The sequence below is a fragment of the Penicillium malachiteum genome (assembly GCF_028827825.1).
Source record: "Penicillium malachiteum strain IBT 17515 chromosome Unknown utg000002l:1.0-8849297.0:1.0-8852440.0, whole genome shotgun sequence".
Classification (NCBI taxonomy): Eukaryota; Fungi; Ascomycota; class Eurotiomycetes; order Eurotiales; family Aspergillaceae; genus Penicillium; species Penicillium malachiteum.
The window spans coordinates 7772779-7785480 of record NW_026643095.1 but is presented as its reverse complement, the minus strand read 5'-3'; the positions used below and the strand labels follow the sequence as shown (position 1 = coordinate 7785480).

General features: G+C 46.7%; 5 protein-coding genes across 5 annotated transcripts; 2 read left to right on the top strand and 3 right to left on the bottom strand.

Moving 5' to 3' along the window:
• Positions 1-359: 359 nt before the first annotated feature.
• On the bottom strand, positions 360-1786 carry N7483_005894 (uncharacterized protein; the record flags this gene model as incomplete). Its single annotated transcript, XM_057089331.1, has 2 exons — positions 360-1625; positions 1730-1786. 2 exons carry the CDS (start codon positions 1784-1786, stop codon positions 360-362), a joined length of 1323 nt encoding a protein of 440 aa, XP_056949160.1.
• Positions 1787-4084: 2298 nt separating this feature from the next.
• N7483_005893 (uncharacterized protein) lies at positions 4085-5716 on the top strand (the record flags this gene model as incomplete). Its single annotated transcript, XM_057089330.1, has 2 exons — positions 4085-4807; positions 4865-5716. The coding sequence occupies 2 exons, from the start codon at positions 4085-4087 to the stop codon at positions 5714-5716; spliced, it is 1575 nt and encodes a 524-aa protein (XP_056949159.1).
• An 818-nt stretch (positions 5717-6534) lies between these two features.
• Positions 6535-7806, top strand: N7483_005892 (glycoside hydrolase family 64 protein; the record flags this gene model as incomplete). The annotated part of the gene is made up of 1 exon (XM_057089329.1): positions 6535-7806. The coding sequence occupies one exon, from the start codon at positions 6535-6537 to the stop codon at positions 7804-7806; it is 1272 nt and encodes a 423-aa protein (XP_056949158.1).
• A 359-nt stretch (positions 7807-8165) lies between these two features.
• Positions 8166-11006, bottom strand: N7483_005891 (uncharacterized protein; the record flags this gene model as incomplete). Its single annotated transcript, XM_057089328.1, has 5 exons — positions 8166-8930; positions 8989-9749; positions 9890-10515; positions 10561-10852; positions 10949-11006. The coding sequence occupies 5 exons, from the start codon at positions 11004-11006 to the stop codon at positions 8166-8168; spliced, it is 2502 nt and encodes an 833-aa protein (XP_056949157.1).
• Positions 11007-11621: 615 nt separating this feature from the next.
• Positions 11622-12227, bottom strand: N7483_005890 (polysaccharide biosynthesis domain-containing protein; the record flags this gene model as incomplete). Its single annotated transcript, XM_057089327.1, has 3 exons — positions 11622-12001; positions 12106-12130; positions 12183-12227. 3 exons carry the CDS (start codon positions 12225-12227, stop codon positions 11622-11624), a joined length of 450 nt encoding a protein of 149 aa, XP_056949156.1.
• Between the last annotated feature and the right edge of the window lie 475 nt (positions 12228-12702).

Here is a 12702-nt window from a genome sequence, read left to right as displayed (position 1 = left end):
CTTCCCATATACAAGAGTCATTCCTTTGAAATAAAATTCAATCATTGTTCAAATTTGCAGTGTTCAAATTGGAAATGTTACATTCATTAACTATCTAAGACCGTCCAAAAGTGGACAAGTTGTAATTGCGGCCACACCAATACTAATTCCCAGACCCAGCGTTCCCCGAAGTACCGATAAAGAAATTAAAAAAAGACAAGCTAAAAAAGAATAATGCGAAACTGTCGGCCAATACCCATAAACGCCTTGCTGGACCGACGTATTGAAAGAAATATCACCATGGGAAGATGCTTAATACAGGTCATGAATCATGCTCATTAATTCCGAAAGGATTCCCGGTTCTGAAACCAAAGAACTTTTTATGCGACAGGGGCGTGGTCCACTCTGTCACCAGCTCCAACCTCTGAAACGGTGGACGCAGGCAGACGGGTGGGTCCCCTCGGAGTATCCGGGTCACTGTCTGATTCTGTGTGTTGAGGTTCAGGAGTGGCCGGCGATGCGGTAATAGGACTTGCGACGTCAATGTGAATAGATGGCAAGCGGGATGGAGTGGGTGATGCATCTCCGGTCTCATTACGTCCTCGGTGTCGTTCTCGGATTGGACTCTCGTAGGCGGGCGCATCACCCCAATCAAGATGGTCGTATTCAGGGGGTGGTGGGATGTCGAGAGTGCCGAGGTCGGTATCTTCGGTTTCAAGTTGGGAGACAGGACGACTGGAGCCTCGTGTAGATGTGAGACGCAAAGAAAGCGCTTCCCCATCTGGTGTACCGGTATCGGCGGTTATGATCGAAGATGCGAGCGACTGACCACGGGAGCGGAGGCTACTTGTCTGATCGTTTATTGACGCCGATGATGGGTTCACAGCGGCGTTTTCCAGCAGCGGATGAGAGTCAGATTCGTGAGAATCTGCTCGTAGACGAGAACCATCATGTCGAACATGACCAATTGAAGCGTAGCTCACGGTAGAGATCCGGCGTTCTCGCTCACGGGACTGGTTCTCTGCTATAACAGTAGATGCGTTGAGTGAGGTGCTGCTGCTATTCTCTTCGCGGCGACGATTGCTACGAGCCCGAGATTCAGCGGCCAGCTCTTGTAGTCGAGTCGAGTCTCCACGAGCTCGGGCTGACCGTCGTTCTTGGCGTCGTGCCTCCCGATCAGCTAGCTCTTGGCGACGTTGCAAGCGGAGTTGATATAGTGATTCCATTTGATCCTCACGACGAGACTCCTCCTCTTCTGCAGTTTCTGGGAATTCGACCACCATATCCATACCTTCACGTTCGCCCTCTCGTCCGATGACTTGTTCGGTCGGCTTTGGGCTGGGTGAATAAGCGGGTAAAGTCATGATCGATCGAATCGATGTCTCTCGTTGTACTCCAGTTGCGTTGGTTGTCATTTCAGAATTCGTCGCACCGGCACCTTGGTACGAAGTATTCTGGTCGCCACTAACGGCAGACTGCGTCGGGACCTGACCATATGAGGCGCTTCCTGGGTGCCATTGTTTCCACTTGCGTTTCAAGAACTGACCCGGGATATACTTCGGTTCAAAATGGCGTTGTCGAAGATATCGGGCGAGGAAGAAGCCGAGTGCACAACATGCGAGCACAAAAACAATTATGACGAATACCTAGTTGAAAATCAGTTAGCAACAGGTCACAAGTACTGATCGGCTAAGACCGACTCGATGCATCGGATGCTAGCGGAAAGTTGAGATGCCGAGAGAAAACATACAACAATAAAGATGGTGTTCTTGTGGTCGATCGTACCCCGTTTCTGTGGAATGTACATGATGGGCAAGTGGCCCTATAGAATGGAAGGCATGAGAAGTTTAGGGAGAGGAAAGTGAAGAGGGAACACAAAGGTCTTACCAGCCACCCCATCGTAATCAATTCTAGGCGCAGGAGGTTAGTCCACTCATAACCAGTAGAACTATTATTAACCAGGTCGAAAAGTGGAGTCGTGAGACGAATCCAGTGGATCCTTTAACGGAGACTGGAGTACAAGAAACTTGAAGATCCTTGGACGCCTCGTCACTGGAGCACGGTCCTTCGCACTTTCAAACCCCCCCAGCTTCTTTATCATCAAAAAAGAAGTGGAGAAAAAAATTGATTAAAAAAGTGAAACGTTGTCTCGAGGTGGCTTATCACCATTGGAGCTCGTGGAAAGTTGATCTGCACGAGTTGTGGCTTAGAATCACAGCCGTACGCAAGGATCATCCCGTGTTCCAGTTTTCCTTACTTGGGGAGAAAGAGAGACATATGAGTTGGCTTGATCAAGAAGACTGGATTAAAATTATTCTGACACTAGTGTTGAATCACCTAGATTGTCTAGAATTGGAAGTCAATTGGAAGTTCAGGGTCCAAATCCACCGGGGTCCAGCTGAATTAGGAGTCTGACAGGACTGACATGTATACTGACACCTGGCTCAGCCACGCTCTATCTACTACCTAGGTAGATAAGATTGGTCAACTGGTGTCTAATACTCCGTAGAGGTAGATATGGTTGATTCCAAGTTTAACTTGAATTTGAGTATGCAGGCTGTAAGGAAGAATTTAACAAACTAATTTTGAATAAAAAAAAAGCTCACGGCTGGGATTGAACCGGGGACCTTGAAATCAGGTGCGCATCGACGCCAGAGGAGAGATGCTGCGAATAGCCTCACTTCATGCATCCATAACCCATCATCATCTTTGATATCTTACTCATTCTTGATTATTTTTTATTTCTGAAAAGGGGAACAGCAATAGCAAGTCTAAAAGTATTATAGGTAAAAGTCTCAAAAATTTTCAAAAAAAGAAATTGACCCTTTAACCACCCGCCCTCTGGTGTCACCTCAGCCATCGATCAGGGCCAGACCATCCTGATAAATGCCTCTGTCCTCCACCTGGGCAGTCAGATACCACTAACCCTTGGGCCAGCTGGGCTGAGTTGTTACTTTTCTCCCCCTCAACTAAACTATATAGGATCTCTCAACTTCAAGTTCACATATTACTACTACCTACTGATACATTCAAGTTGTCCTGCTATTACTATAATAGGCGAACACAAGAAGAGGGCCATGGATATCTATATTTTCAACCACTTGAGGCTCAATAATTCTGTCGCCTACCACCTAATATTAACCCACTTCATAGACCTTTCCAAAGTTCTCTCCCCTACAACTTAAAGTGACTTCCCCCATTTCCAAGTTGTATACATTCACCCCGGGCCGTTCAAGGCTACTACTAAATAATAATATGCATGCAAGTGCACCTTCGAGTTTCAAAATTTAAGTTCTACTAGTACTAGTATAGCTCTGGATAAATGAAAAATTCAATGCCATTAGCCATTCGAATGACTAGACAGCCCTGCGTCTCATGGTTCCTTATACCTTGGTTGTTGGTCGAGTGCGTGTCTGCGGGTCCTATGCATACGTATTCGGGTCACTCACCAGTTGACCTGTGACCTCGGACTCGACCATATACCTCATTCAAAAAATGTTATGAACTTGAAGGTAAAGTGCGCAAGTGCGAATGGGCTTCTTTCCCCGCATTCTCCTTCTGTACCTTTTTCTTCCGTAGATTCTGTGGGTCATGGCTCATCTAGAGCGAGGATGGCGACACTACGGCTATCGGGCCCGACAGCCTGAATTGAGATCCACTGAGTTTCAGGCTCACAGAGGTAAGAATCTCACATTTTGTATACAGAACTAGCCAAATAAGAATACATAGGTATTCTCTTTTAGAAGCATGACTAGGTATCCTCTTTATGAAATCTATTCAAATGTACAAGCCAACATTTGAAGCTCCCCGTTCTTCAAAGCTAGGGTCATTAGTAGATCAGCTAATATAAGTGGAGTTCAGTATCGGATCTCGGTCGACAAGGCAAATGGTTAGCTCATCAAGTTCCTATATATGAACGTTGTTGATTCCCACGTTCAAAATAGTTGTTTAAAAGCTATGAAATTATTCTATTCCTGTGCTCAGTTCCATTCTTTCAAAATTCATACACGATAGAAACGCTTTTGGACGCAAAAAAGTTGTCCACACGGGTGTATTGGTCGCACTGAGCAGTTCGAAATAGCTTCAACTTGAACTTGTCGCCAAAATGCAAAAAGTCGGCGACGATGAGCCTCCATATGTTATCCCACAGGAGCCAAGTGGCTTACCCAATGCGCGACCGAACATTGTAATTTTCATGCCGGATCAACTGCGCTACGACTCACTGCAATGCTCTGGATTAAATCCGAACATCAAAACACCCAACATTGATGCATTTGCTTCTCGTGGAGTGCGCTTCTCGGAGTGCTATGTCCAAGCCTCTGTCTGCTCCCAGTCGCGTTGTTCAATGTTCACCGGGTTATACCCCCATGTATCGGGTCACCGATCATTGGAAAATCTGATCAAGCCATGGGAACCGAATTTGTTCCGAGCTTTGAAGGATAATGGGTATCATGTCGCGTGTATGGCCCCTCGTGGAGATTTGTTTGCGCCAACTGTCACTGAGCTCAGCTTGACTGAGTATGGCTTTTTGGAACCTCCCGAAGTAACGAAAATCATCGGCGCAAAGGGGGCGGAAAGGTCGGAAGAGGATATCACGATCTGGGAGCGTCTGTTCTATAAAGGACGTCGGGATGTCAGTAAGGCAGTTGATTATGATGAAGCGGCCGTCCGGAGTGCAGAGAAGTGGCTGGAATGTCCCCCAGACGACAAGCCGTGGGTGTTATTCTTACCTCTCTTATTCCCTCACTGTCCTTTCACGGTTGAGGAGCCATATTTCTCAATGTACAAGCGCGACGACATGATCGCACCATCGACCTATCAAGAAAAGGTATGTTTCCCTGTAATCAAGATCAAATAAACATGTGCTGACGCGTTCCACTCGCAGACAGGGTATGAACCCAAATATATGCAGATGATCAGGGATAGTTATGGCACACACCGGGCCACGCCGGAAATCTGGGCTGAGGTCTCGGCGACTTATCACGGAATGATCTCTCGGCTTGATGATCAATTCGGGCGCATCGTAAACAAGATTGAGTCAACAGGATTATGGTCAAACACGATAACCATGTTCTTCACTGATCATGGCGAGTACCTCGGTGATCATGGGTTAATCGAAAAATGGCCTAGTGGATTATCTGAAACTCTCGTTCGAGAACCCCTGATCATAGCCGGTGGTGGCATTCCCTCAGGACTCGTTCGTGACGGCATGGCCGAGATGGTTGACTTGGTTCCAACCATCCTGCAGCTATGTGGTATTGATGAAACCTTCCCCCACAATGGCAAATCCCTGCTCCCCACCATCCTGCACGACACGCCACACCGACAATATGCGTTCTCTGAAGGAGGATTCCTCCTCTCGGAAGAACCACTCCTTGAACGAGCCTCATTCCCTTATGACTTGAAATCACAGCTTCAACATGATGATACATCGTGGGTTGGAAAAGCCATCTCTATGCGCGATCATAACTGGACATACATTTACCGATTGTATGAGCCGGCTGAGCTCTATGATCGCAAAGCCGATCCTCATGAATTACACAATCTAGCGGCTGATCCACGGTTTATACACCAGGCACGCCTTATGGAAAGCCACATGTTCCGATGGATGGTCGAGACCAGTGATTTCCTTCCATATACTAAAGATAATCGATTCCCTCAAGTGAATTTGCCGGACCCCAAGACATTGTTGGATCAGCGAAAGGCCAAGGCTCGAGCGGGGGAACGAGTCGAGTGATCAAATTCAAACATCATCATATACTGTATCGAATAATTCACAGAATTTCATGTTGCATTGCCAATAAATTTATTCATGATGGTGTGTGTAAGAATCATACTATATTCCCAAGCTTATGCTCAAATCTCTATGAAGAAAAAGTAATGAAGAAGCCAAAAGAACATAGAGTTTAATGATCATCATGCCCTGGTGACGGACAACAACCCTTTTCTGCTGTATACAATCCAAAACAGTCCCCGGATTTCGCTCTTTTCGGTCATTAAACTCCCCGCAAATGAACACCTCGCGTCCAGGATCATCGTTTCGCGGGTACTATATCATCTGCTGGCATAGCATGATCTTGTCGGGGCTTGCCGCGCCAGAGCTGAAGAGGATGCGCTCTCGTTGACTTCCGGCGCGTCGACTCTTCCAAGGAATGATCGACACATGTTAGTTGGCGAAGAGTATGCTGGTCCAATCAACACTTCAGATCATTTATTAAAAGGATTTCTGAGCTCATCGCAACCCTGTATCACCGGATATTGTCAGGCTGCCCTTAGAAAATTCCAGGAAATGCAAAATAATCCCTAGGGCCCGGTTGGCTGCAACAGGGTATATGTATGGGCATTATGCATAATATTTTCTTTTTTCCCTCTACTATTCAAGAGCCGAGACATTACATGCAGCTTTCCGAACTACACACTATCAGCCCTGTGGGGCCTTTGTTTTACGCTTTGTCGGCTTTTATTACTTCTATTTAAGAGCACGCTCTAACCACGTTTTCACCTGTCGGACTGTTTCAGACTTGTCGGTTATTATACCCATTAACAAAGCCCAAAATGAGTACCCTGGATTTTGCCCTGGTCAATAACACGGGATCGGATACCGTGTATGCCTATATTACTGGCCTGGCAATTGACAACAATGATGCACTTTTCCTGCTCGAGTCAGACGGCAAGACAGCTTACTACCCGACCTCGCCATCATCTGACGGAACGGCTCTGTCGGCAGATTGTGCCATATCACTTGGAGCATCGGGGAGTACGACTACGGTGACAATTCCCCATTTAGCCGGTGCTCGACTCTGGTTCTCGCGCGGCTCCAAGTTGACCTTTTACCTGAACCCTGGCCCGGCGCTCGTGGAGCCATCGGTTTCAAATAAGTCAGATGCGAACTATAATCTCTACTGGGATTTCTGTGAATTCACTTGGAACTCCACGGAGCTTTTCGTCAATATCACATTCGTCGATTTTGTCTGTCTCCCCATCGCTCTGTCCTTGGAGAATACCTCCGGTACCACACAGACCGTCGAGGGACTCCCATCTGATGGACTCGATACTATCTGTACGGGTCTTACGACCCAGAATGATAGTGACGGTGCAGGCTGGGATGAGCTGATCATAACAACCGGAGGCGCCAATCTACGTGCCGTGTCCCCAAACATAGGCGGGACCCTGACTAGTGGTCTACTTGGCAGCTACTGGGATTCCTACGTCGATTCAGTGTGGTCAAAGTATACCGACGCCACTTTGACAGTCGATACGCAGGCAGCTGCAGGAAGTCTCACGGCAACGGTCACGAACAACGAGTTGACTTTCTCATCTGATAGCATCGCATACGCTCAGCCATCATCTTCCGCAATTTGGAGTAATAGCTCTGGTGCTTTTGCTAATGTTAGCAGTGGTACCCAGAATGCGGTGACTGCTCGCTTGGCTGCTGCGTTTAATCGATCTACTCTATTGATTGATACTGATCAGCCGGATGGCGAGGTCGTGTCTACTTATTATACGAACTCGATCACGAATCACTATGCGCGCCTTTGCCATGCTACTACACTTGATGGCCGTGGATACTCCTTCCCATATGATGATGTTGGTCCGAGTGGTGGGGCTGATCAGTCTGGCAGTATTTCGGATTCTAGTCCCAAGCTGTTGACTGTTACTGTTGGTGGTCCAACTACTAGCTCTTCGACGAATAAATCTGTCAAGCAGGCGGTTACTAAACAGGTAATTGCAAAGACTACAACTGCTCAGGTCACTCAGAAGCAGGGTTTGCTTCAGGCTATGAAGAACGCGTTGCGCAAGCTGACTCGTGGCAAGAGTAGCTCTTGAATGTGTATGAATGTGTACACGATCATTGCTTATACCCAGATTGGATTTCCTTTCATCTGTTCTCGTACATACTGATCTGATATTTTGGCATGTTGCTTGATTTTATTTTTATTCGAACAATACCAATCAACGTTCTTTACTTCAATCTCTCCTTTTTTTAGGTAGATCGTTGTAATTTTTGTAGATGTATAAGAAACAGTGGAAATGGGATTCTAATAATAGGATATTAATTCAACAGCAGTGGAGAAGACAGCAGTATAGATGGAACCGGCTACTAGTTCTTACTAGGAATGATCGAATAGCTGAATCTTCAAATTGAAAACTATGTAACTCCAAGAAATTACGAAGTAATGGATTACTTACGCACCTCCATCCGGGGGATCATTCATCAGCTCATACAATCTACCGCCCACTCTCTCCGCAAGAGCATCATAGGGACCATCTTCAACAACAAAACCCTGATCCAGGACAACGACATGATCCGCAATCTGATTCATCTCCCTAGCATGCGTGATGATGATAACAGTAAGATCTCGACGCAAAGAAACCAGTCTCTGAATCGTTTGACGTACAACTTCAGCGCCCGCTGGATCAAGACTTGACGTAGCTTCATCTAAAATGAGGATCTGCGGGTGACGCAGTAGTGCGCGCGCAATAACTATCCGCTGTTTTTGTCCCCCAGAGAGACCGATGCCACCATCACCTATCACTGTCCAGTACCCCTTCGGAAGGGACATGATAAACTCATCGATTCCTGCTGCATTCGCTGCAGTACGAACACTTTCCATTGATGCCATTGGGGCATTTGACTTGATTCCATAGGTAATGATTGCGTGGATGCTCCCGGGAAAAATAGTTGGTTGTTGGGATACGATGGAGATCTGGGAGCGAAGAAGGGGGACGTGGAGAAGCTGGATATCCCTTCCACCTAGCATCACTGTGGGCTCATGGCTTCGAGATTCGGGGGATTCGTAGAGTGCTAATAGGAGTGAAGCGATGGTTGACTTTCCAGAGCCGGAACGTCCCACAATGGCGGTGCACGAATTTCGGGATATGGTCAGAGAAACATTTCTCAGGACTAATGTGTCTGGTTGTGAAGGATAGCGAAAGTAGACGTTTTTAAGCTTGATGGGTGTTAGTGTAGAAAGGGTGAGTGAGCCGCGATGTTCGTGTGATCCAAACTTGGGGAGACGAGAGAGTTGAAGGAGGCGAATTGCGATTTCCCGCGATGTGTTGATTTGAGGAACTAGCGCCTGCCTTTGTTGACGAGGAGAAATACTTCTCGCATCCGGCACGGTTCTGAAGCTCGTGTCTGAAACCAGATTGCATGATTGAACCATGCTCCAAAATGTAAACGAAATCACTTTCTGAAATCTGGGACATGTCGTGGGTAATGATGATCGTCGTTTTTCTCCTACGCCACCTGCGGATTGCCTTCATGACTGCTACACGGTTTGTTTGATCTAGAGCACTAGTTGGCTCGTCCAGAATGAGAATAGGCGTGTCCCGAAGCCCGGCTCTAGCAATTGCAACCCTTTGTCTTTGGCCTCCACTGAGAAAGCTCCCACCGGGGCCGACAGAAGTATCAATGCCGCGAGGTAGTCCTCCGATCGTATTCTGGAGCATTGCAAGCTCAATCGAATCTTCAATGTCCCTTTTGGAAATAGACTCCGAATCATGACGTCCAAACATAAAGTTTTGTAATACGGAGTCGTTGAATAAAACGGATCGTTGCTCCAGAAGAGTGATATTATTCCGAATCCAATTAATGTCCAGAGATTCGATCGAGTGACCATCGATAAGTATCTGTCCAGATGTGGGAAGGTAAAACCGCATGAGTAGCTGACCGAGTGTGCTTTTGCCTGATCCACTCTTCCCTATCACAAAGGTCGTCTCCTCAGCAGGGAAGAAAATGTGGAAGGATTCAGAACGCACGTTTCGGGCTGAGATGAATAGGAGAAAGATACCTATAAAGTTGTTAAATCCCGGAACAACAGTATTTAGCACTTGATATCTGCTCTTCACGGCGAATGTACATTGTTCACTTCAATATCCCCGTCGCAATGACGAGGATACACTTTACCATTAAGTTCGCTGCCAATCGCATCTTTCGCACGCTCTCGTATCATCCTTTTCAGGATAAAACTTGCAACTTTGCCTTTCTCCATAACAATCATCTGTGGAAGGACCTGCTCGATAGATTGGGCTGCGGTCGTGCACGCCCAGAATGTAGTGATAACATCTCCAGATGAAATTTTCCCAGAGCGGGTCAGACTGCTGCCATACCAAAAGCCCTGGACAAACATCCCGAACATCATCCATCGGATCATCGCAATTTGTATGGAATTCAGCCGCGCTTGTTTGAGGTAGTGTATTGCAGCCTGCTCGACCCGACTCGCGAAGTTTTTCAATTCGAATGATTGACCGTTGAGGCATTTTACCGTATCGATCGAGGCAATAGCATTGTTCGCAATTTTCGACACATGAGTGAGCTCGACCTGTTGTGCCGTGATACTCGCTTTCATTCGAGTGGACAGATACGCAATTATTGATGAAAACAAAGGAATACCTGCAAGAGTGACCAAAGCTAGCTTCCACGAAATAACCAAAGCCAGTATCAAGGATGCCAGCGACCGACAGCCATACTGCAACACGAGGCCCAGAGGTTGAGAAGTCGCCGACTGTAAATCGTGAATATTACTGTCACACCTGTAAGCCAATTTTGTCATGAATCACCAAGTCGGACATACTTACGCTTGAATACCTGATAGGAATGCTCCTGAGCCTTCTTTCTGTGCCTCAAACCATGCCACATCGCGTTTCAGTAGCTCCACGAAAATCTTCCCACGAATACTCGATGCTTGGAATTCTCGAAATGCCACAAAGATCATGAAATATGCGCTGTTCAAGAACCACCCGGCAGCTCCCAGTCCAACCATCCCAAGACAATTGGTAGCTATCTTGGAACGCAGGGTATCCGCATCGCTTTGTCCAGCTCCGTAGGAGGTAAAATCGTCAAAAACATTTCCAAGGAGAACTGCCAACACTGGAGTCACGCAGCCAGCAAAGAGAGTGAATATTTATCCGGCGATCAGAATAGGTAGGTGTTTTCACGTTGTAAAGCTGAAGAGGGACTTCCAACTTGTTCGAATATGACCTGGATCGTCGTCTTCCCACTCTGCCTCAGAATTGTGAGACATTTTGAAGGTGCTTGTTGAACAAATTCATGAAGGAGACGCTTTCTATGAAACCCCATGATGAGGTAGGCTGTGTAGGTGTCTGAAGGTGGGAGTGAAGGACGAAGTCTCGAGGTTAGGAACCACCCGGACGATTGTACAAAGAGAACAAGACTAGGAACCTAGTTCCTGGCACACAATGCCAATCCTGTAAAAATAGGATGAAAGCTTAGCAATCAAAAACCAGAACAAAGGCTATAATAGAAGCATCCTAATTCGGTATGTGTAACTTGAACATCCTATATTCAAGTTTGCAGGGAACTCGATCAGAAGTAATCAAATGCTCTTTTATTTGCGGGTATGTCATCAATGTTCATGATAATTTCTGAACACGAGCTTTAAAACAGGTCTATATAAATCACATCCTTGGTATCGTGGCTGTAAGTCCTCCAATGACATGGTCATCAATGATTCCTTCCGAACTACTTCCGATGTTGACGCCACTCTTGTCGCACCTATGATGCTTCAAGCAGCCCATGAGGGAAAAGAAGTAGCCACATGCCGTCGGTACAGTAGCCCGGATGGGGGATTGAACCTGGACAAGTTAAATCCAAAATCTATCGAGTGTAGATAATGCGATCAGGCGCTGGCCTTCTGGGACCGCTCGTAGATCCAGTCGTTAAGGCCCGCACGATTGCGAGCAATCTCGACAGCGTAGAACTGCATGCGGACACCGAAGATGGTGGTGTCCTGGTCGTATTCAACATCGGCACGGGTGCGAATCATGGTTCCGAAGTTGAAGTCGTCAATCTTCTTCTCAAACTTGTTGATCCAGTTGCGCCACTTCTCCTTGCCGGCCTTGCTCTTCATCTCGTCCTCGTTGAGGGTATCGGTGGGGGTGTACTCGGGGAATGCCTCCTTGAAGGATTCGTAGATCTCGTCGTCCATCTTGGTGAGGCGCAGCTGGGAGCCCTTCACCTTCTCCAGGATAGCCCAGTATGTCATCAGGTGTTCGACGGCTACGATGAAGATGATGTTAGTTTTCGCGAACATGGATATAAATTGAAGCCAACCAATCCCCAATGATCCCGGTTAAGTTTGGGGCATCAAATCTCCTACGAACCTTTGACTGCGAACTGCTTCTCCATCTGTTGAATGATTAGTGGCTGGTTTCTCGCACAGGAACATTCAAGAACATACATCCTCCAGGTTCTCCGCCTCCTCGGGGTTGAATGGCTTAGACATATCGACGGTTTTTGAAGCTGTCAGCTTTTCTTAAATGAATAAGATGAGATGAATAGGCAGGAGGAGTGGGGTGGAAATCGCTGTGCCCCGCGAATAATTTTTCGGCGGGCGGAGAGCGATACTGCCGAAATAACATAACGTCATGGCTCCCCGCCTTTGGTCTACATATAACAGCTCGAACGAGTATCAATTTTGAAAATAACATTGGAAGTTGGTATTTCGTTAACTTGGTACTAGGAAATTCAAATTTCAATACATGTACATTCATGGTCAACGTTGGTCTGCAGAGAACATAGTGGTGCAATCACTCATCGTCAGCATAATCGATCTACCATTACATCCGATCTCGCGCTGCAAGTGACTTGATCGAACCTTGGAGTCAATTGCAATAGTATTCCAGGATCTTATACTGATATTTGTTAAAGCTCTCTCAACTTGAAGTGCTAGTATCTACATTCTAATAATTTTCAACATA